The sequence below is a fragment of the Cyprinodon variegatus genome, unplaced genomic scaffold (assembly GCF_000732505.1).
Source record: "Cyprinodon variegatus isolate N-32 unplaced genomic scaffold, C_variegatus-1.0 Scaffold1332, whole genome shotgun sequence".
NCBI classification, from domain to species: domain Eukaryota; kingdom Metazoa; phylum Chordata; class Actinopteri; order Cyprinodontiformes; family Cyprinodontidae; genus Cyprinodon; species Cyprinodon variegatus.
In genome coordinates this window covers 130557-158532 of record NW_015151785.1, presented here as the reverse complement: position 1 = coordinate 158532, position 27976 = coordinate 130557, and the positions used below count along the sequence as shown (strand labels likewise).

The following is a 27976-nucleotide window of genomic DNA, read 5'->3' as shown; positions in this document are numbered from 1 at the left end:
TGTATATATGTGTGTGTGTGTGTGTTTAAGCATCATTAATCAGTGCCTACTTATTCTTCCCTCACAAACTCACTATTTACCAATTAGGTTGTGTCATGTTTCAGAATCACAAGAGATATTTGACTTTTTCTTTTACTTTTCTCGAACATCAACAAAAGTTAACCCACAGAAGATCATAATTTATAGACAGCACATACATCATAAATGATGCAGAGGCCTATTTGCAAAAATGACCATATCAGGTCTATTCTCCAGCCAGGTTAAAAAAGTCGTCCTCGGACCAGATTCTGTTTTTTTTTTTTACTATGCATTTTATGATGACATGTAGCAAACAAGACCTTGTTTGCTATCTTGGCTTTTTTGGTCATGGCCCAGTTACACCATTTTTTGTTTTGTTTCCATTTTTGTTTTCATCGGCTAAAGATCTGAGCGGTCATCTGCTGCAGATTTAGCTCCATTGATAAAATTGAATACATCTATTTAACAAAACCTTAAACTTTGAAACCTTGTTGGTCTCAAGAGCCATAAACCTGCAAATTTATCTCCTCTGCTTTTTGATTAAATATCCTATGTTGAAAGGAGGTAGGTGGTATGGCCAGTAAATGTATGGCATCTAAACATATGCTAAAATTTGTTCATGTGCTGATTGAAAATCTGTAACACAGCTAAGTATGACCTAGAGCTGCACCTTAGATCAGGTAAAACAAAAGGTCTTAAACTAAAAGTAAACAGAGCCAGGATTAAAACCCTAAGTGTTGAATGAGCACTGTGAGCCTGTCGTTACTCATCAGTGAGTTAACCTCACAGGACTTGACCAGGCTGCAGAACCAGTTCCACACAAAGAAACCCTGTGATTAGAGGTTGACTAACTGGTTGTTAAGCACTGACTGATATGACAGCACCACTATGGATGAATACAGGTAGCAATGCCTTGAACTAAACATGTTCGTCTTAGACCATGAATCAGACTAAAGTTACAACTGGTGTTTTTCCCTGTTTTTTTTTTTCTTTTAATTGTAACGTTCAACAGCGGTTTGACGTCAATCCAACAACATAAACGTTTACTGAATATGTTCCTGTAGCAGTCTGTTTTAAAAGGGATTAAGGATATGTTAACAGGAGCCAAAGTGTCACTAATTGATCAGGTGGACATTTAAATCTCCTGTAATCCGTTTTCTAAACCTTATTTTCCTCACCATAGTTATATCATAATTTACATTGGGTGTAGACTCTCAAGTCTCTCATGACCTCCTTGTAAAAGGTATTTTGTGTGAGTTTCAGCTCTGCCAGCCCCAGCATGCTCTCTGTTGATTGTAGGTGGTGCAAAAAAAAAAACAGGCCCTCTCTTTACAAATTCATGTTTCAGTGGAAGTGAAACCGGCTGCGAAAGCTTTCATTCCACTCACTCAAGTCCCTCATTCTGTAGTTTCTCCTTTTTTTTCCCTCCCCTCTTCTGTGCCCCTCCTCACTCTTCCTTTCTATTTTTTTTTTTGTTTCTAACTTGCAGGCACACCAGGCTTTTCAGCTTGATAGACAGTCTCTGGCCCCCAGCGACGTCTCTAAAAGATCATGGAATCTCACTTAGTATGCCAAATGTAAGTTCTCATTGTAGTAATAATAGTTTAATCCCCTGAGAAACTGCTATTCATCACCTTTCATCCACGATTGATGTGCAAATATATTTTAATGGGAGTGTCTATAAAGGCAAAACTTTTTGTCTTTATCATTATTGTGTAGAAGTATACACAGATGACAATGCAATTACTATATTTCTTTAGTACAACAGAAAAATATGCAATCAGCTTTGATCTGAATTTACCAAGATCATATATATTAACAAAGGTTCTTTATTTTGAGAATACAACAATGAGAATAGGGTGTATAAAATTAACATAGCATGGTAATAAATTAGCAATACTATCACCAAGTCACAGGCTGATACCAACTTTAATAGGATTAAATGAATCGCATGTATAAGGCGAAAGCAGATATTTGGATTCAGTAAATAAAGAGCACATGCTGTTGCTGCCTAACATTAGATAAATAAGTAAACTTGTTTGTTTTAGGAAAGTTTGGATTATTTAGATATTATTTTTGTCAAAGTAAAAATAGTGACAGAAAATTGTTACTTCCTAAGAGGTTGACATGTACTTTTCTAAATAATTTGCTAAATCCCTCTCTGCCACAGACTGTGGTTGTTGGTGTTTTATTTAGAATTTTTGTGCAGTTTCTCAAAGAGGTAGCTGATGGTTTTCCTGCAGGAGAAGCTCACATTGGCACACCAGAAAGAAGTATCACAGCAGCACATTAACACTAACACAGAGGCTACTGCCCTTTTAACGTCTGATGTTTAATATGATATAGATTTTGTATCAAAGCGAATTTTTTTGTATGTTTGCTTTTTACTCTAGCTAAAGTAAACATCAGTGTGGAAAAACAGTTTTTTTACTCTTTGCGAATAAAAATATAACTAAGTAGAATTTTTCAGGTGCTTAAAGCAGGGGAACTAGGAGCCATATAATAAAAAGCATCGTTTCACAAACCTTTTTCTTTCAATTTGTTTAGTTTCAGTTTGTTCTGCATTGCTTGGTTATTTGAGAGGTCATAAGGAGACATTTGAGAGTTTTGTTATTCCTCTAAATTAAAGATGACAATGTATTCCACCAGTTAGGCTTGAGTAAATATTTCTCCTTCTCTTGAAAATGTGCACTTTTAAACTTAAATATTTTCACTTTACCCTGAATAACTATAGAACTGGGCTTATCAGCATGAGCTATGCTACATAATCTTTGCATTATGTAGCCGCGTACACCTTGATTGCATGGTAAAACAAGCCAAAGGTTTGCAACAGTTTCACAGATGCACTTGTTTACATTGAAGAATTAAGGAACAGGATTTTTGGCTGAAAGTGGGAAATAACAAATAATGCTCCATATTTCTTATGATTATTCATATAATAAAGTTTAGTTAGATAGGTGGGTGGGACCCGTGTGCTACTAGATTCTTTACCCACAGCTCCATTAATTTTATTATTTGATTATAACTCACAAACCTTTGATATGAAGTTTCTCAGAAAATTATGACATTACATAAGATGCATTCAAAAGTCTTTGTATTACAGAAATATATTCTACTAAAGATTTGTTAAATTTATATGTTGTTTAGTGTATCCATTCAGTATATTGTCTTTGCAACAGCTTTTCTTCTCTTTTTCTACAAATGCTGCAATTATTCACTTGTGTACCTTTTCCCTTCCCATTTTTTCCTTCAACTCAATTTTCCCTGAAATACAGCACTTTGTGAACACTCAGCTTTTTTTTCTACCGATTACTTTTTGCGGCTAACTATCCACATAACGTGTGTTTTTCAGTGTGTACAGGATAACCATGAAGTCAGCAGTCTTCCAAATGATTGTGTAATTTATACCATGGCTGTTTCCTGAAAAGCTGAAGTATTTATCAGCTGCCAGTTATAGTCTTAAATATTACCAGAAAAATCTGTAGAAACTTTCTGTATAATTTTTTTACTTTTCGAATTAGTAATTTTTCTTATCGATAATACTTTTCTGATTTTCCTGTACATTGGTTTAATTTTCTAGTTATTCTAAAGGACGGAAAGTTGGAAATCCTTTAGTGGTCAAACATTCAAATAACTACATAACAAGTATATTTGTGAAATTAATTTACCAAGAGTCACTTTTGGACTTTAATTTAATTTTGTATAATTTCTGAAATTCTTTCAAACTAGAAAACTAAGAATCCCGATTTTTCTTTAACATGTAGAATTCAAGTGTCCATCCTCTGCAGGAAATCAGATCTCAAGGTCCACCTCCAAGTTTCTGCTACCTACTGTCGGGTCAGCAGAGTTCAGTTGAGGTCACTCAAGGGCAAACGAGTTCACCACTGTACCTTCAACCCAGACAGCAGACCCTACGAGATATACTGCAGGTGGGAACTTTATCTCAGCAGTCACACTGGACCATTTGCATATACAGTTTTAATATATACTAACTCTTTTCTCCTTCAGAGCAAGACACAATCCTGTAGCTGCAGTTTTATTGCCACGGTTTTATATAAGAGAATGCAGGTATTTCTTCCACTTCACTTAAAACCATGTAAAAAATGTACTTATTCTCACTTTAGTAACAGAAAAGAGTAAATATTGGGTTTTCTGTGGCCCTCATTCATCTTGCTAAGATTATTTAAGCTAGCAAACTGATAAGGTTGAACTCTGACGTAAAGAGTAGTGCGCCTATCACTCTGTTTGGCCATCAGTACGAAGCCAGGCCATTCCTCATCACTGATTGGTGAGAACTTTAACCTTTGAACAACATGAGATAGCAGCTCAGATCAAAGTGCTGGACTTTAGCACACATTCACACCACCTTCCCATGTTATCTCCCTAGTTAACCAGCATTGTGTGCAACCTCTTTAATGAGTGATCTTGTCAATGGAGTTATTTTTTAAGGTGTGGATAGCCATCTTATTTCTACTTTGTAAGGTTTTGTCACGTAATATTTCCTTTAAATTCTCTTTGTAGGTCATTGTGTTTCTAAGTAATTCATTTCTGCCTTTGTGTGCTGTTCTGGTTCGACTTCAGAGCAGCGATGTAGGCCAGAGGGAGGTGTGGTTGGTGCTGACAGACCCCAGTCTTCAGGAGGAGCAGTCGGAGAGACCGTGCAGGCGAACAGTGGCTCTGTGTGTGAGCACTTCCTGTGTGCTCACTTCCTCTGTCCTCGAAGCACTGAATTCCCCTGCTGTCTGTAACATGTCGTTCAGAGATGCCATCAAAGAACATGGTAGTAGTGTTGTGACCTATCCATGTTAATGTTTCAAAGCACAGGATTGTGTGTACAAGTTGGGAGAAATCTGGAAGATTTACATTTATGATCAGATTTGTGACAATTTTATTGGTTTTAACAACAAAAAAGGCTGTATTACTATTAACTGATACATTTATTAATGTGTTTTATAATGCTACAGCTACTTCAGGGGAGTTTGAGCTATAAATAGAGTCAATACACTGTATAAAAAGTCAAAGAAAAAGAAAATTAAAGGAGTTTATTGAAACAATCCCTCAAGACATCAGTCATGAAGTTAAAGCCGGGGTACAAGTTGGTTCCACCACAGGACAATTACCTCAATCACACCTCTAAGACAACAAAAACAATGTTTGAGGCAGGGCTAAAAATGTGATGCAGTTAAAATTGTTCCATCAAAAGGGTCTGGTATCCAGCAAACTCTTTGATGTTTCTGGAGGAATATCTACGATTATACAGCTGCAAAAGGCAGATTTACTAAAATTGCATAAATACTTCAACTAATCAACAAAATTAAGCAACTTTGGTCATTCTAACTGTCCTGCAGCAGGGACATTTTTTGTTAGATAAAAAAACAAACAAGAAAAACAAGTTTTGTGTCTTTTTATTCAGTCTATGCAAATATCTAGTTCAGGGGTGGGCAATTCCAGTTCCTGGGGGCCAGTATCCTGCAACTTTTACATCCATCCTGGGTCCAACACTCCTAAATCAAATGGCTCAATTATCTCCTTAGTATGTAGTCAGTTTCTCCAGAGTCCTCTCAATCATCTAATTACTTGATTCAGGTTTTTTGAACCAAAGGCACATCTAAAGGTTGCAGGATACCGGCCCACAGGAACTGGAATTGCCTACCTCTGATCTAGTTTTAGGTAAAATTCCAGGCACTCTTGTTTGGAGAACAAGAGTGCGGCTGAAGCACCTAGAGGATGGATCAAACTAGTTAAGCTGAGTTGATAATTAGGTATAACAATCACAACAAAATCTTTTTTTAGAAAATGGCACTTCAATTCAATCAATTTATTTATAGAGCAGCAATCTACAATATGTCATCTCAAGGCACTGTATAGAGACAATTCAACCAGAATTTTTAATCAATCGACTGTATGATCTAAGGAAATCCAGCTGATTGCATGGTGGAGGTATTACCTTTCCAGGATTTGCTCCTCCTAGATGAGCACGTGATGATAGTAGATATTCATTTGCATTGTTTTGTTGACATTATAGTAATCATTCACACCCACCATGCGTGCAATAACAGTAGGAGGAAAAACTCCCTTTTAACAGGGAGAAACCTTCAGCTAAGCCAAGCTCAGTGAGAGCAGCCTTCTGTTGAGGCTGAATGGGGGTTTAATGAGAGAGAAACAAACAAACAAAAGGAACATAGAAGCACTGATCTATAAATATTTTCTATGTTAGAAAATATAACTGTCGACCAGCTCTTTAGGTAGCTCTTTCTTGGAAACAAACAGTTAAGCAGACAAGTTCTGAGAAAGTTTCATGTCAAAAGGGAAGAGGTAAAGAGCAAATACAGATAGTCACAGTCAAAGCTGAAATTATTGCTATGTCTAAGAGAGAAACAGGAGAAAACACTTAAAAAAAAAAAAAAAAACAGGCCAAACTCTATGATCTGTAAAAGAAGTTGTTGAGAGCAGCATCTCAGCTGATGAGCTCCCCACCCTCCCAAGGATAGTGTCACAGCTCAATAGATCACCAGGCCAGAGGTCGCTACTACCCACCTGTGTGAAACGCTTGCCAACATTTTCAACTTGATGCGTCTTGATGTGTAATCTGTATCATTTTTTAAAGAAACAGTTTCCTAATTTTAAATATTTTTATTTAAGGACACATTTTGCAGGATTTAATTCCTAAACATCAGTTTGAAAGTTAGAAAAGTTCTTGTTGAACTGATTATCATTCGATCAGATTTGTGTCTTTTTAACACTTGGTTTTAATCCAAAACAAAGCTTATTCTTCTCTGGAAGAATCAATAGAAAATCTACTTTAGTAGATCCTTTCAAAGCCTGCTGCACCCCACCTTATCACACAGTTTGACTTTGAGCAAGCAATGACGTGTAGCTGCTGTGACAGTGCCATCGTTATGATTTTATTGCTGAAAATCTCAACTTTTCATTCTCACAACAGGAACTCACTTTGATTCAAAATCAGCTGGTAAATCATGGAACACATTTTGTGCTGCAATATCATAGGTTTGTGCTGCTGTAGGGAAAGCACACACAAAAAGTGAACAGAGAAAAGGAAGAAAACAAATTTTAAAAACTCCAGGAAAATTTAGTTCTGGAAGATTAAACATTCCAAGTCCCGTATTCAGAGTTTCCCTGAGTTTGAAAGAGGAACAGTCCAGGATTTAAAACTGCCATGGCTGGAATATAATGTGGGGACTATTAAACATGCAAGATATATTCACACAAACCAAGCACAAAACCATATTTTTGATCTAGAAATAACCCTGTCCTTACACAAGGCTCTTCGCTAACTTTAATTGACATGCCCTGGTTTGAAACAATAGTGTTAAAATGATGTCCCGATTTCTTCTATCAGGTACAAAGCTCAGAGTATGCTAAATAAATCAGTCAGATGAATACTTACTTTCTTTTCTTTTATACATTTGATCAGAGCAAATAAACTTCAAACTACATTTTCTGGAAAACTTCAGGGAGCTGATGTTACTCACCGGATGCACATTGACTTGTGCAACTTCTTATTTCCCCAAATCTCTGCAACCTAGCAAAGTTAGTTTGAAACAAACGACCTCAAAAGCCACATTTATGGGAAATATTGAAGTTTCATTTAATAGAGTAATGCGATAAGCAAAAATCGTTCCTTCATTTTATTTGAAAGGTTAAACAGCAGTTATTTACGTTTGGTTAAAGTATTCAGATTTAAATGTAAAGGCCGACAGTGGTTTGGAAAACTATTGTTCCTTTAATGCATTTTTTAATCCAGGTTTGCATTAATGTAAAAGCTGTTTGCTTTGGTTCATTGTTTTTGTATTATTGCAGATTTGATGAAATCTTAGTTGTTTGTTGGTTGTTTGCAGTAAAGTGTATTTGACTCATTTTCATATTTAGGTGTGCTCCTCTGTGCGGAGCAGTCTGTCATTGAGGTAAAACAAGAGAGCAGTATAGGGACCACTACAAGGCGAGACCTGCTCTCCCAGTGCCTCGCTGAACCCCAGGTGAAGACCCTGCCCCAGCCTCATAGACTGGATTCCTTGAGCATGGAGACCACACCCAACTCCCTCTGCACTCTCACAGGTTTGTCTCAGCCTCTCTCACAGTTCTGTGGTTTTCCATGCAAGTCTTCTCATTTGGTTTCTGCTAAGCAGGCCTGACTTCTCTGTGGGAAAACAAAACAAAAAAATTAGATTTTTATGTTTTTGCAAGTTTACAGCACCACAAAAGTCTTTGATGTTTCCGCCAGACTCTGTGATTTCTGCTGTTCAGTATTTGTCCTCAGGGTGTCATTGTGTGAGACAATGTAAATTAAAACCTCAATGGAATATAATAAAATTTGCTTCTATTCCCACATTATTTTGCAGGAACATGAACATGCATACCCCCTAATGAATCTGAACATCTGTTACAATTACTTAGATTTCATTAAATCTTCAGTCTTTTTTTGGATGCAAACAGTATTACGTTTTTATGTTTTTTACTTTATCAACTGCTCATAAATAATACAAAAAAAGATTTTCTAATATGTTGCAGTCTTCCTACTCATCTGCTTCGAATCCTACAGAAAGCAGCATAGAGTCTTACTCTCTTGATGCTTTCTAATTATGTAAATGTGGTTTCGAAGCCTGCTGCAGATAATAATCTGCATCTGCTGCCTTCATGTCACATCTGAGAGCAAAGATCACATCATGAACCCACTCGGCTCTGGCCTCTCTGGCCGCCCATGTTTGATCAGGTGGTCCAAAGAAAATAAAACACACTGTTTGCACTTGTGCACAAATGTACCTTCTGGAAATTATGAGCAAAGCGAGTAAAACAAGCTAATAAAAAAAAAGTCGAGTAATTTCTTATCAGCGTTTGTTTTTGGTATCCTGTTTAAGGCTCCAAGTTTGCAGTGGTATGGCAGCAACAAGTTTTTTTTAAGACGGGGAACACATTTCTGCTGCTTTTAATCGCTGCCATCTTTGATAAATTTGAAAAGGATGCTGTTATCTCTTACACCCTCTCATAAACATGTAGATCAAATGTGTAGATCGTCTATCAGTGTTCCTCTTGTTTCATTTTGTACAAAAATGTAATGTAGGTTTATTTGAAGAAAGATTGAAACCATTAATTGGCCACAGGTGTTGATTGATTCAACGTTTTGCTTCTGTTTATTAGGGGTTATTGTTGGTGTAGATGAAAATACAGCTTACTCCTGGCCAGTTTGCAGTCTCTGTGGAAGTGACAATTTGGAGTTGTCAGCGGGAACACCGTAAGTTTTTATTTACGAGCCCAACATCATGCCTATCACATTGGCAGCTTTTGACTGTTTTTGTGTCTCTTCCCACAGTCAAACATTTTACTGTATCTCCTGTAAATTGATGTTGGACAAGCCAGAAACGAAGGTTCAGCTGGAGGTCTTCCTCAGCTCCTCCTCACTGAGCAACTGCACCTTAAAGGTTAAGGTGGGAACACTGAAGAGCTTGAGTCAGAAATATAAATGGAGTTGGTTCAAATGAAAAGAAATGGCAACCGTCAACATGGTTTGGGTTTGAAAGCAAAAAGTTCTAAATTAGGGAAGCCTTCTGCTTTAGTCCACACAAGCATAAAACCAAGCGGCCATCTTTGACATGACTTGGACATGATCCAAATTGGCATGACCTGGAGGGAAAAAAAACAGAATTAATCTTTTAACCTATAAGTCTACCATTGGCCTTTTTGCATTTCCTATACATTTATTTGAACACTTAGAGAAACGTTCAGCAAACCTTATTGGTAAGTTTCAGCTATTATCTAAAGTATAGTTCTAGATTAACAGGGCTCCATTGGTTTTTCTGAATAATCAGGCATGGATTTTATTTTAAGTAATGTTAAAATTGGTCAAACAAAAAACTTTTCAATACTTGGGGTATGAAGAACAGCTTTGACCGAGATGAGAGGTAAAGGCCCAATTAATCAACTAATTATAGATTCTTAACTATCTCTATATTTTATCCATAAGTTTATTTTGAGTTGTTTCATGAAGCATAAGAAAAACAAATCCAATGGATAAATTGGATACGGTATTTTTGTAATTAGTCCAGAAAAGCTGTTTTATAAAAACGATATTGTTTATTTGCAAAGGGGGTGCAGCCTGTAAAAAAAGAAGCTCACCCATAAGGACTCCTAATAACTAAAATTTCTCTTCCATGTAGTTGTCTGTATGGCCCCAGTTGGGTTCCTGCTAAGGTTTGTTCCAACCGATATTCATCAGTCCAACACATTGCAATGGATGTGATATTCATAGGCAAAGACAGGCGCACCTCCAGAGCGTATCTATATACCCCTGGTAATATGTTGACCACCTGCAGACACTGCTGAAACGTAAACATTTCATCCACTGGGGATCATTTCCTCTTCCAGTTGTTCTGTCTAAGTTATGAGACATTAAGTTTTTAATTGTTATCTGAGTGTGCAGCTTTTTTTTTTTTTTTTGTTGTTGTTTCACTTTGGAATTTTTGTGATATAAAAAAAAAAATCCGTAATGGACTAAGCGGCCTGTAAACACACTTAAAAAAAGCTGCCTCTCTCTGTTTCTGGTTCTGCTGTTGAGGGGAAAAAAAGTGTGTTGTCTGGTTTGGATCGGTTCTTTCTTTCTGTCTCAGGTTTAAGTGGATAAATTGCTACTGCACGGTGGCACCAGTAACAGCATTTTTTTTGTGGGTTTAACTTAACCTATAGGTCCAAAAAAAAGAAAAAATGTTAAAAATCGCCTTTTAATAAACGAACGTTGAAGAGCTTAGTCTGTCTTCAATGGATAGATTAGTCCTATTGCCCAAGCTTAGTTCCTGCCTTCTATTTACACAAAATTTCCATCTTAAAATCTGTAAAGCCATTTGACATAAGGCGGTTGGTGCTCACAGGTGTTGCTAATCTCATCAATTAAAGCACTTTCGGTTAATAAGACAGAACCTTTAATGTAATTTGTAACACCTGCGTTAACCCTCTGTTTGATGTCAAAATGGCTTCTGCAATGAGGAGGTGTGTTCGTTTCCGCCACCATAACAGCTCAATGTGTGCTGGCTGTTTTCTGTCACCTGCGGTAAAACGGTCAGGTTATTTTTCTTTTTATGTTTCCTAATTTAGTTTAAACTGATTTTGAAAATGTAGTGAGGCAGCTTATTCAAACTGTTGCCGCCTCTAAAATGGACTTTGATCTGAAAGCTGATTGTAGATGTCAATGAAATGAAACTAGGGATCAGTAAGGATGTACTGATACACCCTGATACTGAAATTATTAATTACATTATAATTTTTTAAGTGTTAACCAATACAGATATGGACCCAATACCAAATCAGCATGAGTCATTCATAATTTTATTGTTTTTTTTGCTGTGTGGGATATTAGAAAAGCTATGATCCAGGGATATGACTTGAATAGAGACATTGTTGAAACAATAGGTATGAGAAAATATATTTTTAATGAATGGATTAACGTAAACTTTGAACAGAGGGAGAGTTTAAATTAGCCTGCTTGCATTGCAGATTTGAGATGCGGATGGATAAATGTCGAAATCAGTTTTTTTGGCTACCATCCGAAAGATTTCCATAATTAATATCTACTCGGGACATCCCTAAATTCTTTTGCATCTCTGTGTTTAGTAACGTTGGCTTGCTAAAAAGGCAAACCTTCACACAAATGAGACCAGAGTTTTCCATAGAGGCTGCAAAAAGCATGATAGTTTTATTTAAAAAGCTACTTATTATAATTTATCTTCTGATGCTACACCAGCATTACCATTCACATTGTGGCTGTTACTCTAACTAATGCTTCTGTTGCTGTATTTTATTTTTTATTTTTTTTTCAGTTTAAGTGAGTGGTGTTGTCGTAATTTGGGTGTGGTGGTGACATATTCTCTACTAGAGTTTAATTCATCTTTATCCCTAACTTATCTGCTGTATTCATTGGTCTTCCTCCCCATTTGTTCACTAATGTCAAATAAACTTCTTAGGTCCTTACAGAACAGCTGTATACTTGCAGGGACTAAATCACCTGGACGCTAGTAATTGGATGGCTTTTTGAAGGCCGTCCATTGCACTGGCTTTTATTTATGGATATATGAGTAACTAACCTGAATACAGAAGTACAATACTCTTTAGATTTTATTGTTTTTCGGTTTCCTTTATTGCTCTACAAGAAATGTAGATTAAAAATTCTCTTATTACAGTACAATAGCAAATATATTTATTTTGCGTATGACAGAACCTTTTCCTTGTTCAAAGAAAAATAAATGTTTTATTACATTATTTAGATAAAAACCTTTGACCAGAGGGCCATCTCTACTGATCTATGCACTGAATCATTTCATGTTTCCTGGTTCCCTCTTTATAAATCTCACTCATAAATGTTATGAGTGATGTTATGAATTATGTTCTGCACTGCGAAACAAAGTCCTGATATGTGTACATTTTTGCAACTGTTAATTAATCATAGAGAACTTGGTGTGGCTGAGATCAGAAACGTTAAGTGAGACAACCAGTAAAAGTTATCAGTGATCTTATCTGCCTGCTCATATTGTAAACCCTGTTCCAACCATAAACCAGCAGAGACCACAGCCTGTTTGTGCAGCAGTTTTCATTTTAATTTACAATGCAGAGGGAACAATTAAAAAGGCATTACTGACTCTGAAATATTCTAATCTTCCACATAGTTGCAGCAAAAGACCATCATGTCCATCCTGAACACGCCCACATTAGAAAGCAATGAGGTAAGTCTACCTATCAAACTGTTATATAAGTCTGAGCTAAGATAAAAGGTACATTCATTTTTTTTTTTATGTCAATATGTCCTTAATGCACAATCATCTGTTCCTGTCACTGGGATAAAGCTCCTCTTTGAGAGCTGGGTTGGTTATTGACAATATTCTCTGACAAATTAAAAACACAATCCTCCTCCCTTTCTTTTGTTTGGAGGATTTTGAGTTAGCATGATGTTATTTGTTGCTTACATAAACTGTAGGTGGAGGAGCATTTCTTAATCAAATGCTATCTTATCTGTTTGCATGAATGCCCTTCATGCTAAAAGTGCAACTAGTTCCCAATAAAATGTTTACTTGGTTGATGTATTGCAAAGATTATATGCATGCTTTATTAGGATGTGCAACATTTATATAGGCTTGCATGAAATGAATTCTAAGAGATTTGCATGATTGATCTCTCCCTTCAGCTCCAAGGGTACGATGTGGAGAGCGTCTTAGGAAAAGAGGTGGGTCCTATCCCCGTTTATGTCAGAGTTGTCACCAGGAAGCCTGCCCTCTGGATGGGCCTGGAAGAGGTCTGCCTCGGCTGCTGATAGCAATCCTCAGACTTTGGCTGGCTCCAGCAATCTGCACACTGGGCCTTGGTCTGAGCCAGTTTATCCTCCACTCCCCCTTCCGAAGGCCTCCTCTGACAGCTTGAGGCTGTTCTGAAAAGAAGGGGGCCACTAAAAGACAAGGTCTTGTTTGTGTTAATGATATGTGATCCTGTGCAGCAGGAGTTGACAGCCTAGGGGTAGACCAGTGGCATGCGGGCTGTCAAACCAGCCCATGTGGATCATTAACTGTGCAGAGCCTGAATTTGGACTTAAACTTTCAAACAACCTATGTATTAAAAATACTGACTGTCAATAAAATGGGTTATTTATGCTGACTTTGCCTTCTGCTTCCTGTTGCATTTCCTTTTAACACAAATCATACAGACTGCTCACAGACCACAAGCTTTTCACGTTATCATTCTTTCTTTATTACAGATTCATGAACACGTTTAAAGGTTTATACAAACTATTATAAAAGATCATGCTCTGGCTCTTATACAAAGTTAGAAATTATAAAACATGTACCATATCAGGTATGACATGTAAATGCAGTGGTAAAATAATTTAATACAGAGAAACATCCCACAAAAAAATATGGCAGCAACAACATTATTTTCCAGTGCCATTATGGTAAGCTTAATACATCTGGTACAGATGGTAAAGACAAGAGTCTGCTGAGGTATGTCTTCTAAAAGTCTCAGTTCCTAGAAGATCCAAGGTGTCACCGGCTCTCTGCGCTGGCTGAGCTCGGGAACGAGGCGTTGGGCATCTGTTTGAAGAACTCCCTCAGCCCGGTCAGTTCCCTGGTTAGCTGCTCGATTGTTTTGTGCAGTTTGTCGTTCTCGTTGCTCAGTTCGATCATTTTCTGCTGCATCTCCAAGTTGCGCTTCTTTGCCTTGTCCCTGCTTTTTCGCACCGCAATGTTATTCCTCTCGCGCCTCTGCCGATACTCCACGCTGAGCCGATCCACCGCCTTCTTCCCCTTCTCCCTGCCGATCTTCCTCGGGGACGGCCTGGCGGACACAGGCTCCGGGGTGGTCGGAGGAGTCGGCTGCCCCGTCAGGAGGCTGACCGAAGTCTGGGCGCAGGTTTCGATCTGGGAGGGTAAGGATGAGGACACGTCGCTGTCGCTCCAGTCGGACTCCTGCTTGATCGGCGCGCAGAACGCCGCCTTCTCCGGCGCGCCGTCCTGCTTGGAGTAGACTGTGGACAGCTGCAGCTGCTGCTGCTGGGGGCCGCCGGGCAGCACCGCGCTCTGCAGGTTGTAAAAGTCCGGCCTCTCCTGCTTCACGGTGTTAAACAGGTCGAGGAAGAGCTCGTCGTTGCACAGCTCCAGGTTTGGCACCGACGTCATGGATTCGATGTACTGACTGAAGTCGATGGCGCTCTCATCGTCGTACATGGCTGGGTTGGTGGTGCTCAGCTCCACCATGGTGCTCTCCTCTCCTGCGCCGTCAGTCCTGCTGCCCGGCTTGCAGCCCCCCTGCTGCGGCCCCCCCAGCTTGCTGCTCTCATAGAAGTTAGCAGGCTCCATCGCCCAACTCATGTTGCATTGTGGGGACACGCAGTGAGAGTCCAGGCTGTATATGTCACACATGAACTCTGCTGGTTTGTCCACGTGGTTAGAGAATAAAAATAAACTTTTTTTTTGTAGGAAAAAAAATAAAAAAAGAAAGAAAGTCACTGAGTAGACCACTCAGTCGGACGCCACCGCTGCAGGTCCTGAAGTAAAATCAAATGTTAGCTGGATTCGCTGACTGTCAGCGCGCTGTCAGTGGGACCTCTGGACTGTCACTTCTCTAAGAGCAGCTTTACTTTCGCGGAGTGTTTTGTATCCTTCCCCGCTGACGTCACGCACAACCGCCCTCTTAAGAGCCAGTCAAACACGGGTCACGTGGTCTGTGGGTAGGCAGGGGGCGAGTCGCTCATTCCTCCCACTTTTTACTATGAGCGTATGAATGGTTCAGAGTTGTTTACATAGTGCAGGATGTGCTCTGGCTGTTGGGAACAGGATTAAATTTATCATGATGGGCACAAGGGTCCAACTAGAACATTGGCAGATGACTTATTCAGTAGTAAAAAAATAAAAAAAATATTTCTACGTTATAGACACTAAGAAAAAAATAGAAAAACAGTGTGCATGTTTTACTCTGGATAAGAGGAACATTCCTAAAGAAGACATAAGATCCCCTTAATCTCTTTGTCCATTCATGCTTTTACCAATCAGCAAAACATCTTCACTCACTTTAACTTCATAAAAAAATCACTTTGATTTACAACCGAGATGCAAAATGTGCTTTCATTTAGTAGACTTGCTAGTTTATTTTCTTCTTTCTTTCTTTACACTATTCTGAAGTGGCGTACACAAGGAATTCACCACTTTCAGCTCATATCCTGATCACTAATGTTCGGTGGATCTTCAAGCAATATCCACACCTTTTGACTCTCCCCAAAATTCTTGAATTACCCTTTTGCTTCCACTTATTTTTTTTATTAATAGGCAAGGCAAATGTATTTGTATAGCACAATTCAGTACAAAGACAATGCAAAGTGATTTACCTGATTAAAATATAGGAAAATAAAACACAATCAAAGCGATAATAATATCCTTGAATACAGCAACAACCAGCCACTGTAGTTAGAACCTGCCCTCCTTGTCCTCCATTATTTAAAAAAAAAACTGACAAGGTAGAACTGTAAACATACAGCCATATGTTTATATTTATTATGTTTTTATATATTTTACTGTTTTTCAAGGCTGCACTTGCAAAAAAATTTTTTATTGTCTAGAGAGCTTTTCTTAACAAAATTTCTTTTTGTTTTACACTTGTGTAAACAAAATGACAAATAAAGCTTTCTAAGTCTTGTGTGGTCAATAAATTTGCTGCAAAACTCTTTTAAATGATTGTGTAGGGGTGACACAATACTCTTCACAATAATATCATGCATTTCATATGATTTATGATTTCTGTATCAATATACCTCTATTAGATTGCTCTATTTAACATATACATTTTTAGAAAACATTTTGTTTGATTTTCTTTGATCCATCATGCATTAAAATGAAATTGAAATTAAATAATAGCAAAGTGTTGAATGACTCTTTGCAATAAACAAGTAAAAGGTTTAATTTGAAAAACAGATACATATTGAATGTTCGAAATAATTTAAACGCACTCTGATCGTAAACAAGACTGTAATCAATAAAGAAAATCGGTTCAGAGGAACTTGAGATAGAAAGACGATGTTCCTTCCTGTCTAATGTCTAATGAAGACGACAGTAACATTGTGAAGAATTTCAACTGACAAAGAAGTCAAAGGTATAATTGCAAATTGGTGGTTGTCACTTTGTGAAATACACCTGCTGAAGGAATTCAGGGTTCTGCACGTTAGACAAGATTTGGTAAGTTCCATACATGAAGAGGCAAGGGGGGTGTTTCTCATGCTACTTGTTTATTATTGTTACAGTGGTCTTATGATGGTGGGATGTTAGAATACAACAGGATTCCTGGATGTTTGGAAGAGATGTTTAATGAGGATCGTTTACAAGGAAAGGAAAGATACTACACACTACAGGTACAACTAAAAGTCTGGCATTACGATGAGAGAAGTAACAGCATCAGAAGTACAGGTAACCTCTGGTATTGTTTTAAGTATTCCTATTGTGGGGAGAAGTCCGGGAATAGAGCTTGGAATCCTGAGTTTCTGAGTTCGAGCCTCACTCCCACAGACTGCCACTCTGGGGCTCCGAGCATGACCTTTAACCCCTGACTGCTCCCCGGGCGCCTCACAATGGAAGCCCTCTGCTCCCCAGAGGGGATGGGTTAAATGCAGAGGTAAATTTCTCCAACGTGAGGCCAATAAAGTTAAATTATTATTAAGAAATTATAGCTTCCTGAAATTTCAAATTGGAGACACACCCAATCTAGAAAATTCTCAGTGCCATTTTTATTCAATTGTTAAACAACTTCCAATAAAAATATTTGGTCATGTAAACATGTTACCAGTAGATACCTTAGCAAGTGAAAGCAAACTAAATAAGTTTGAAGTATTTTGGTGTGATTCACATAAAGGAGGCATTGCGTTAGATGTGGCTAAAATGTGATAAAAGACGTGTTTTTGTTCATCTTTTATGACCAGTGGTGTCTCTGGGAGGTGCCCTTAAATTGCACATGGACTGAGGCTTCTCGGAAATGTTTCTAGTGTTTTCCACTTAGGAAGTTTGTTGTGGTACTTTTCCTCTCACCTCTTCGTCAACAGCGGGGAAACTGCGCCTCCTTGTGGCCAAAGGATGTATTTGCGGGATGTTTCTGTAGTATCAACCCTACTGTGCACATTTATTGTATCTGAAAAACTCAGACATTTTTTCATATACAAAATATTTTTAAACAACAAAATATATCAACTTAAAAAGTACATTTCTCTGTTTTATCTGTTTAGGTGATTACAAAGAAACAAAAAAAGCTGTCATATGTGGACGCACTGTATTGTATTTATCCCTGCAACTTTTTCTTCCTTTGGCACATTGTTCTTGTTTGACTATTTGAGCTGATGTAACGAGTAAAGTTCTCCTCTGTGAGATCAATTAAGTCAATTAATCAATCAAACTAAAGTTAATACATACAGAGAAAGAGAGGGAGATGGCCAGATTTTAGTCTGGGGGCCATTACCCATAATTGGTCAGCAATTTTCCCCCATCAGCTGTGAGGATGGGAGGATGATAACCCATGAAACATTCTTTGGTTTATTCTTGGTGTTATTTTTTATTTTATTTATTTATTTTTATTTTTTTCAAAAAAATTTAAATGTTCCCATGCCTACAGAGCCGAGAGCTTTTGAGTAAGGGCCCACTCAAATGATTTTAAAGCATTAAAGTAGGTATGTGAGGCACATGAAACAAGGAATTACACCACTATGAAAAAAAAACAAAAAGCAAAGAAACAGCAGAGATCAAATAGACAATGTTTTAAAAGTGAGACGTTTAATGAGCTGCATATGCGGAGATAGCTTTTTGATCTACGGGTTTTGTAATATTGCTCACTTGCAAAGAAAAAAACAAGGAGTCAATTTGTTTTATGTGATTATTCATTTTGATATGGAGGGGGCATATCAATTACAAAGAAATCAAATCAAGAAAAAAAAAAAAAGCTCATGCCAGAAATGAAAGATTCCTCCAGCAAGACATGATTGTCTAATTTGTTCTACATGTCTTAAAGTTGGACATAAAAGTATTCAACCATTCCAATCATTCAAATAAAAAAAACTTGTGTATTAAGAAGGTGATTCCTAAGGTTTTAAAGACAGATAAGCCAATAATTTTGCCTATATAGTGAAATGATTCAGGTAGACATTGAAGAAATAAAGGTACCTTGGCCCTTAGTAAAAGGTTATAGCATAAGTGGTCACACAATGTGGACCTGAGAAAAGTGTCTAAAAATAAAAGAATAAGTGACAGTTAAGAAAATAAACTAATGATATGCCGTACTGTACAGTGTTTTTACAATATAAATACTCTGTGTCTGGAGAATAAATAATCAACATACAGCTGTGAACATTTTTACAGTAGTGGATATGTGAAACTAGCAGCAACACCAGAGATGTGCAAAAAAATGATAGCAGCATGTTTTTTAACTGAGTAAGGTAGAAACTGTGCAAAATCAGCATGAATGTAAAAACGTATTGAGGTTGTTGGGAACAGTGGGTTATAAAGTCTTACAGCTGCTGGGAGGAAGGGTCTGTGATAACGCTCCCTGGTGCAATTAGGGTGCAGCAGTCTGTCACTGAAGGAGCTCCCCAGTTCTACAACAGCTTCATGCATGGAGTGGGAGACATTATCCAACAGAAGAGGACCAAGAGTTGTCCCACAGTATAGCAGGTTGTTTTACCTTCTTTCCTCCAAGAAAGACAAAAAACTTTGATTGCAGGACTTAAAAAAGCTAGAGCCAATCAGTCAGGTTTGAAATCTGAGTGTAATGATGGACTCACACCTGAAACTTCAGAGGCACATAAAGACAGTAATACAGTCAGCCCTCTTGAAAAACAAATTCATGTGTTAATATATAGCAGAACTTATTACTGCAATGTTTTCACAAATTATATAGCTTCATCTGGTCTGTTCCTGTTTGGCTGTGACACCATTCTGGAGCCATCAACACCTTTGTTTACAGATGTTGGTTATTGGTCTGTTTTTCAGTGTAGTCCTGTTTCTCTGACTATGACTGGCTGGATGTGCTCTCTTTGTCCTCTGACATGGGAGCTGGCTCAGAGCTCGTCTACCTGGTTGTGTGTTTCCTGGACGGGGTCGCCTGTGGAGCTGGTTGACAGTTCTCTTTTGTTTCTCTGCTTCTTTCTCCTTGAACCCCAGCCGGCCTCGGGAGATGGCCGCTCACACTGAGCCTGGTTCTGCTGGAGCTTTTCCTCTCCGCTGTCGCTACAAGCATGCTTGGTGTGAGGGATTGCCTTCGAGTCAATGAGTCGATGCAATCAGCTGGTTTTCTTTAGATAGAAAACTTTGAATAAATTTGACTCTATGATCTGGTTGAATTATAAAGTGCCTTGAGATGGCATGTGTTGTGAATTGGGGCTATATAAATAAACTAAACTGAATCTCCCTAAAAGTTGATCAGACAACTACAGCTGATCCAGAACGCTGCTGCCTGCAACCTCAATAAAACAAAAAAATGGGGCACATCATCCCAGTTCTATAGTTCGGTGTATCAACCATCCATTCTCAAATCTACTATCCATAACCTGAACTAATTACGAAGAAGCGGCTTTTGATTATGCACGAATAATCTGAAACAAACACCTAGAAAACTGAAAAAGGGATGAAACCCGTAGTTGCTTGATACTGAGATTAAAAATATACAGTTTCTTTTGTCCTATCCAATTAGTTCAAGTTTGTAGTCCAAATTTCTTATTTGTTTTAAAATCATTTGTACTTTTCAAAGTGTTCTTCTATTATGTACAGTACTCTGAATTTTCTTGGCAATGAAATGTGCTATATAGATAAAATATATATTTTTTTATCAGTTGAAATCCATTGTTTAAACGGACATTTTTTAAATAACACGCTGTTATGATTTATTATAATTATTCGCTGTTTTATTTAGATTGTATAGTTAATACTTGTATGTATATTTTCATCATTCTTCATAGTTAAAAAACTTCACTTTAATTATTTTTACATGGCGGAAGGAAAAAATAGGATACAGCTTGTTGGACCAAACCAAATCACCCTATCGATGTTTATATGAGGATTTCTGAAAAGTGCTTCGAAATGTATATTTTACGTATCAATAGAACTGTCAAATCAGATCAAAGGAATTTTGTGACAACCAAAACAGCTGAATAATTTTATTTGACGTTATAAAATGAAAGACTTGTCAGAAATCCCCCCCTGTGCCTAAGTTACTCAGCCAGCCGGAAAGTAGAACATTGACGGCTGTGATTGGCGGAAAGTTCCCCGCGAAAACTACGTCACACACAGTTTCGCGCCACATCTGCAACAGATAGACGCCTTTACAAGAAGAGGTAAGAAAACTACAGTTTTATCAGGTTTTACATCGATAATCTTTCAGTTATGGGTTGTTCAATCCAGCGAGGGTTAATATCCAAATTACAGTCAATGCAAACGTAGAGTTTGGAGCATAAAAAGAAAGTAAAATCCTTGTAGCGATGCCTTATTGTCTTCCTGCAGCCACATGTCAAATGGTGGCCGAAGTGTTTTTAGAACTGAGGATTATAAAGGTTTAGAAGTTTCGACTGATCTAAATATTTAACGTGATTTTTCTTTTGTTTTTTGTTTTTAAAAGTTGGGGGATTCAATGATAGATGTTAATTACTACTTTTTACTCGCTGTTACTTGAAACAGAAAAAATCGCATTAAGAAGACAATGCTACCTCCCGATCCCACTTTTCTCTATCAACAGCAAAACCACCTGTATTTGTTTTAGATTAATGCACTGAACAGATTCTCTGTTCTCACTGCCAAAAAAAATGTATAAAAATAAATCACTTTGCAAACAATATTCTGTTGGGAAGAGACCAAGTTTAACCAAAACGCCTCCATAACTTAAAGCAAACATCTATTTTATATGCTAAAGTGTGTCTGTCGTTATAGAGTTAAATTCATGAGGGTTGTGTTTCAATCATGTCTTTATTGTTGAAGTATGTAAATGATGGTACTATTGTATTTTGCATCCCCAGATATCCCATCAAACATGTCTTCTCCTGCTTCAACACCTGGCGGACGCAAACGTGGGAGGAATGCCAACCCTGCCACACGTAAGTCCAGGACCTTTTTTTTTTTTAATATTCAGGAAGATCTGCACATTTCTGTTGTTTATTTACCATGGAGCTCATACTGATTAGTTTTGGTCTCTTGTCTAATCACAGCAAGCAGTGAGGGCCCCATCTCGCCTCCCTCTCAGAGACGTCGGGGCCAGGACTCCTCTGCTGGTGACCTGATGCCGTTACCAACCTCTCCTGCTACAGATCTTCTCAGTCCTGCTGCCCCACAGGACACCTCTTTGTTCTCTAGCCCCAGACCTTCAGGTACTTTTGTGCTCACTTATTTTTTTTATTTGAAAATCTTTGGAATCAAACTAATTGTTTCTTATCATTTATGCAGTTGTGCCAAATGAAGTGGACATGAGTTCCCCTTTGATGTATGGGACACCAAGCTCTACTCCGCGAGGTGGCACACCAGCAAGACAGCGCCCTGATCTGGGGTCAGTGAGGAAGGCTCCTCAGGTTGACCTGCATTCGGATCAGGTTAGTGTCAGTGAGCTGTTCTGTTTATTAGTCTTTATGAAATTTGAAACAAAACTTAAAAGTTCAACCTATGTTTCCCAGCCAAACGCAGACGGCACGGCAGCTAGCGAGCCAAATGCTGGCCACAGGCTGGTGATCTGGGGGACTGACGTCAACGTTGGAACCTGCAAGGAGAAGTTCCAGGTATACAAGATAATAAAATGAATGTGAAATGTATCAAATCTCTTTGTTGGACACAGACTTTGTGTTTTAATCGCTTTGCTCCTGTAATTTCCAGAGGTTTCTGCAGAGGTTCATCGACCCGGCCTCCACTGAGGACGAGAACGCTGGTCTGGATCTGAATGAGCCGCTCTACATGCAGAAGCTGGAAGAGGTGACACGATCATTCACCTCTCTGTTACGTTCTGTAACGCAGAACTTTCACACATTTAAATTACGAATCTTTTTTATGTTTTGCTTTTGTTCCTGACATCATTGGGCTTCTCTTTTTGTCTGTCAGATCAGTGTGGTTGGTGATCCCGTACTGAACGTGAACTGTCGACACATCCAGTCATTCGATGCAGAGCTGTACAGGCAGCTCATCTGCTACCCACAGGTAATAAACCCACCTTTGTCTGTCGTAATATATTTTTAATAGAAGTTTCATATACCCTGATTGTGTTGGACAATATATGTTTTAATATAAATGATAAAGATCTGGGTCTACTTTCCGCCACAAAAATATCAGTGTGTTTTTGAGTGATAGTTTCTACATTTTACATGTTGGTCATTAATCTATAAATCCTAAACTTCAACATAGTCTGGAGTTAGCTGTCTGGAGTTAGCTGTTTTTGAAATCTAAAGAGGCAAAACTTGTCTAAATTGAGTTTCCTTTCTCTTGAGCTAATTGAGATGTATTTTCCTCCTACTGATTTATTTATTTTATTATTTCTGCAGGAAGTCATTCCAACCTTCGACATGGCAGTCAATGAGCTTTTCTTTGAGCGTTTCCCCGATTCGGTCCTGGAGCACCAGATCCAGGTCCGCCCTTACAATGCCCTGAAGACCCGAAACATGAGGAGCCTGAACCCAGAAGGTGCGCTCATTACTCTCCAGAATAAAGTATTACATTCCGCATATAGCGTGGGCTTTCAGGCAAACTGTCTACATTTCTTCTCTGCAGACATCGATCAACTGATCACCATCAGCGGCATGGTGATCCGCACCTCGCAACTCATCCCAGAGATGCAGGAGGCGTTCTTCCAGTGCCAGGTGTGCGCCTTCAGCGCTCGCGCGGAGGTGGATCGCGGCCGAATCGCAGAGCCAGCCGTGTGTCGCCACTGCAACACCACCCACAGCATGGCGCTCATTCACAATCGCTCACTCTTTTCAGACAAACAGATGGTGAGAGTTCTATGGGCCTGGTTATCGAGCAGATTGCTCACCATCACCGACACCAATCCTCTGAACGTGTCAGGTGGCAATTAGAGATGCAGTAGCTCATGACATCTGTTGTTTTTGTTGATCAGATCAAAATCCAAGAGTCCCCTGAAGACATGCCGGCAGGTCAGACGCCACACACCACTATTGTTTATGCTCACAATGACCTGGTGGACAAAGTGCAGCCAGGAGACAGAGTGAACATCACAGGTATGTTCTCCTCAATCTATAAAGAATCTCCACCATCGCCTCTCATTACTTGTATGTTTTCTTTTAATTAACAATTGATGGTTGGGTCGCCATTCAGTGATCTTAGCTCTTTATTTCTATGTCCTTTTGCTCTGTTATAGTAATGATTTACGGTTATTAATGCAGGGTGAACTACAGAAATTGAAGAATCAAAATAACACAGGCATCATGTGTATTCTCATGTCAAACCTCAGCAGGTTAACATTTGCAGCTAAACCCTTTATGCATTCAAAGGATTTGCATCTTCTTTGAAATTGGTTGTTGCAGCCGATTCCAAACTAAAACAGGATCTTTGATCCTCTTTCATTCTAAACACTGCTATTCCTCCTGGCAGCAGTACATTTATGTCACCATTCACTAAAAAAAGAGTTTTTGGGTCAACAGAAACCAAACACTGAGTTGTGAAGTGAGGGAAAACATGATGAATGGCGTTTTTAAAGTTATTTTTAAAATTAAGACGTGAAGAAATTTTTATTCGGCCTCTTTTACTCAGGCTATTCTGAATGAAATCGGATCCAGCCAGTTGCTTTCAGAAGTAATCTGATTACTATATGGCCAGGCAATGAAGGCTGTTGCTTCAAAGGAGCTATGGAGATCCACCTGTTTGGTTTCAGACTTTTTCAAATTAAAGATAAAAGAATCTTCTTAAACATAAAGACATAATTTACGATGCTGAAACCTGGTGGCAGTTTCATGCTGTGGGGATGTTTTTGTTCTGCTGGTAAAGCACAAAATTCTGGGGAAAAAAACCTGCTGCTGAAGACACACAGCTGTTAGAACGGTCCTGGTGAAGCCTAAGCATGAATCCAAACCAGAATCTGGGTGGAGACTTGAAAGGTGTATGCAGCTAAAGTGGCGATGGTTCCAGGACCCCCTCTGTCTGGATCCAAAGCAACCCTAACTTTTTATTTTTTTTAATGAATAAATCCTCTTCCTGACCCTTTCACCTTTCCATGCAGGCATCTACAGAGCCGTCCCGATGCGTGTTAACCCCCGTCAGAGCAGTGTGAAGTCGGTCTACAAGACCCACATAGACGCCATCCACTTCCGGAAGACGGATGAAAAGCGCTTGCACGGTGTGGACGAGGACGGAGAGCAGAAGCTCTTCACTGAGGACCGCGTGAAGACCCTGAAGGAGCTGGCGGCCAAGCCCGACGTCTACGAGCGCCTCTCCTCTGCTCTGGCGCCCAGCATCTATGAACACGAGGACATCAAGAAGGTCGGTAGTGTGAAGTTAACAGACCGATATTGAAAATGATCTAACAAAACTAACATTTGGATACTTTGAAAGATGTTTCTGTTAACCGTATGTGTCTAGGGTCTAAAACCCTGCTGATTGTCATCTAAATGAGCAGAAACTCAGTGATCCACGTTACAAAAATGAATTCCTCTATAATAGAGAAAAGGTTTTAATTTTTTCCTCAGAGAGAACATTTCCATCCGTCAGCAGCACATGACACAGCAACACAAATGAGGAACGATGAATAAATACTTACACAAATGAATAAAATGAGGCATATTGACCCTTTTTTAGGGTTTATTGAGAACTGCTTTGCAATACAAGGAACTCTTAATGCTAAACATCATTTTCTATATTGATTTTGAAGATTTTTATTCCTGTTATAGAATTATTACCCTGGAAATAAAGGGCCATTAGTACATTGAACTCATTTCTATCCTGCTGTCTCTGTTCCAGGGCATCCTGCTGCAGCTGTTCGGCGGCACCCGCAAAGACTTCAGTCAAACAGGCCGCGGACACTTCCGTGCCGAGGTCAACATCCTCCTGTGCGGAGACCCCGGCACTAGCAAGTCCCAGCTGCTCCAGTACGTCTACAACCTGGTGCCCCGTGGCCAGTACACCTCAGGAAAGGGCTCCAGCGCCGTAGGTCTCACCGCCTACGTGATGAAGGATCCGGAGACCAGGCAGCTGGTCCTGCAGACGGGTGCCTTGGTGCTGAGCGACAACGGCATCTGCTGCATCGACGAATTTGACAAGATGAGTGACAACACGCGATCTGTGCTGCACGAGGTCATGGAGCAGCAGACCCTGTCCATCGCCAAGGTTTGGCTGGGTTTTTTAAGATCTGATTGCGTGAAGCACGACGATCCGTGCGGCGCACCAGATTTAGCTTTCCCTTCTGCTCTCCGCAGGCGGGGATCATCTGCCAGCTGAACGCCCGCACCGCTGTGCTGGCGGCTGCAAACCCCGTCGAGTCTCAGTGGAACCCCAAAAAGACAACAATCGAGAACATTCAGCTGCCTCACACTTTGCTGTCCAGGTAGGGAGGAGAACACAACCGACATACAGTGACTAATGAATAAAATAAATCTTTTAAACCTAAATCTGTGGTTTTATTTGATTATCTAAACACCTTGTTTTTTAATAAGCGACATTTTTTAATTCTCTTTTAAGGTTTCTGTAAAATTTGTGCATGTTCTCAGTGACTGAAACTCTTCTTTCTGCTCCGTCAGATTTGACCTGATCTTCCTGATGCTGGATCCCCAAGATGAGGCGTACGACCGTAGGCTGGCTCACCACCTGGTGTCCCTGTACTACCAGAGCGAGGAGGAGATTGAGGAAGAGTTTCTGGACATGGCTGTGTTGAAGGACTACATCGCATACGCGCGGACGTACATCAATCCCAGACTGAGCGAAGAGGCCAGCCTGGCCCTCATTGAGGTTGGTTTGGAAGCAGCTGTTCGCGTCTCCCAGCCTCAGTTACGCTGCTGAGGTTGTCGGGATGGGAAAAACCTGGATTCCAGTTCCTTGTAGCTGCCGCTCACTCCAATTTGTCCACAGGCTTACGTTGACATGAGGAAGATCGGCAGCGGTCGCGGGATGGTGTCTGCCTACCCCAGGCAGCTGGAGTCCCTCATCCGCTTGGCAGAGGCGCACGCTAAGGTACGCTTCTCAGAGAAGGTGGAGACCATCGATGTGGAGGAGGCCAAGAGGTTACATAGAGAGGCCCTCAAACAGTCAGCCACCGATCCCAGGACGGGATTTGTCGACATCTCAATCCTGACAACCGGTATGCAGCCACACATTAGTCCTTATCATTCCTCTATATGTCGACCCGTGAGCTTGCTCTTATTTTTCCCCTTTGTGTTTTACAGGTATGAGCGCTACGGCCCGCAAACGTAAGGAGGAGGTGGCCCAGGCACTGAAGAAGCTGATTGAGACCAAAGGCAAGACGCCAGCCATGAAGTACCAGCAGCTCCTGGATGACCTCAGGGGACAATCTGAAACTGTAAGTCTGTTTTTTTTCTCTGTGCCTTTGAATCATCGGCTAAATGTTAGCAGCATTTTTTAGTTGTTTTTTACTTTAGTGTTTCAACCCTATACTTTCTCTTGGACCTGTTACGTTTTTTAAAGGTTCAATTGGTGTCGCTTTAAGACCATGCTCTAAGGCAGGGGTGTCAAACTGGTTCCAGAAAGGGCCGTGTGGCTGCAGGTTTTCTTTCCAACCAAGCAATAGCACACCAGACTCCAGTCATTTCATGTCATCATGTTCAGATTGGACTCACTTGATGAGATGATAGGAGTCTGGTGTGCTATTGCTTGGTTGGAAAGAAAACCTGCAGCCACTTGGCCCTTTCTGGAACCAGTTTGACACCCCTGCTCTAAGGTTTTAAATGCTTTTCTCACTTCCTGTCTTCACTTCCTCCCTTGTTGCCTTGTTTGCAGGCGATTACCAAGGAGCTCTTTGACGAGGCGCTGCGGGCCCTGGCTGATGACGACTACCTGACGGTCACCGGAAAGACCGTCCGTCTCCTCGCCTGAGGCGGCGCTTCTGTAAAATCCTTCATTTAAAATCCTTTTGGTTCACGTGTATAAAGTAAAGCAATTTGAGTAAAACTTAAGCTAATATTTTGTTCGTTTGTTACAAATTTTGCAATAATCTTTTTTTTTTTTTTTTGTGCTCTTCTGTATGTCTAGTTGAAATGTAGCTTGCATTGATTTGTGTTTAAGAGTAAAAATAAAAAGTTGCACAATAAAAATGTTTTTGTTTTTCTATAGCCTCAGAAAAAAAATAATCTAGATGCTGAACTTATTAAAAAGAGGTTCATCCATGTGTGGCATAATCTTAGCACTGCTGTTTTTTCATGCTGCAGCCAGAATAAGCTGTGGCAATTTCCTGGATGTTAACTCTGGATTAACAGCAAATCTTTCCTTTTAAAGTATTTTTATTTATAAAAATCAGC

The 27976-nt window shown here is 39.4% G+C and overlaps 3 protein-coding genes across 3 annotated transcripts in view; 2 read left to right on the top strand and 1 right to left on the bottom strand.

Annotated features, from left to right (window-relative positions):
• Positions 1–13625, top strand: part of spidr (scaffolding protein involved in DNA repair) — a gene marked incomplete at its 5' end in the record, with an annotated part of 30245 nt that extends 16620 nt beyond the window's left edge. The window contains 9 exons of the mRNA XM_015402299.1: positions 1508–1595; positions 3807–3947; positions 4027–4086; positions 4600–4798; positions 7909–8094; positions 9175–9268; positions 9347–9461; positions 12687–12743; positions 13202–13625. Of these exons, the coding sequence (XP_015257785.1) occupies positions 1508–1595; positions 3807–3947; positions 4027–4086; positions 4600–4798; positions 7909–8094; positions 9175–9268; positions 9347–9461; positions 12687–12743; positions 13202–13327 (1066 nt within the window). The remainder of the gene's footprint in view (positions 1–1507; positions 1596–3806; positions 3948–4026; positions 4087–4599; positions 4799–7908; positions 8095–9174; positions 9269–9346; positions 9462–12686; positions 12744–13201) is intronic.
• A 173-nt stretch (positions 13626–13798) lies between these two features.
• cebpd (CCAAT/enhancer binding protein delta) lies at positions 13799–15130 on the bottom strand. Its single transcript, XM_015402301.1, has one exon. It carries the CDS (start codon positions 14925–14927, stop codon positions 14052–14054), a length of 876 nt encoding a protein of 291 aa, XP_015257787.1. The 5' UTR covers positions 14928–15130; the 3' UTR covers positions 13799–14051.
• Positions 15131–20788: 5658 nt separating this feature from the next.
• On the top strand, positions 20789–27771 carry mcm4 (minichromosome maintenance complex component 4). The gene is made up of 17 exons (XM_015402304.1): positions 20789–20863; positions 21539–21616; positions 21728–21886; positions 21963–22105; positions 22187–22288; positions 22383–22478; positions 22605–22700; positions 23042–23180; positions 23268–23488; positions 23614–23734; positions 24733–24992; positions 25470–25835; positions 25925–26052; positions 26246–26453; positions 26574–26802; positions 26888–27021; positions 27459–27771. Exons 2-17 carry the CDS (start codon positions 21553–21555, stop codon positions 27552–27554), a joined length of 2562 nt encoding a protein of 853 aa, XP_015257790.1. The 5' UTR covers positions 20789–20863; positions 21539–21552; the 3' UTR covers positions 27555–27771.
• The last annotated feature ends 205 nt before the right edge of the window (positions 27772–27976 follow it).

Coding starts and splice junctions, on each gene's coding strand:
- cebpd (XM_015402301.1), bottom strand. CDS start 14,927: ATGTGTGACATATACAGCCTGGACTCTCACTGCGTGTCCCCACAATGC.
- mcm4 (XM_015402304.1), top strand. CDS start 21,553: ATGTCTTCTCCTGCTTCAACACCTGGCGGACGCAAACGTGGGAGGAAT. Junction 21,887..21,962: donor CTCTAGCCCCAGACCTTCAG/GTACTTTTGTGC, acceptor TCATTTATGCAG/TTGTGCCAAATGAAGTGGAC. Junction 23,181..23,267: donor GAGGAGCCTGAACCCAGAAG/GTGCGCTCATTA, acceptor TCTTCTCTGCAG/ACATCGATCAACTGATCACC.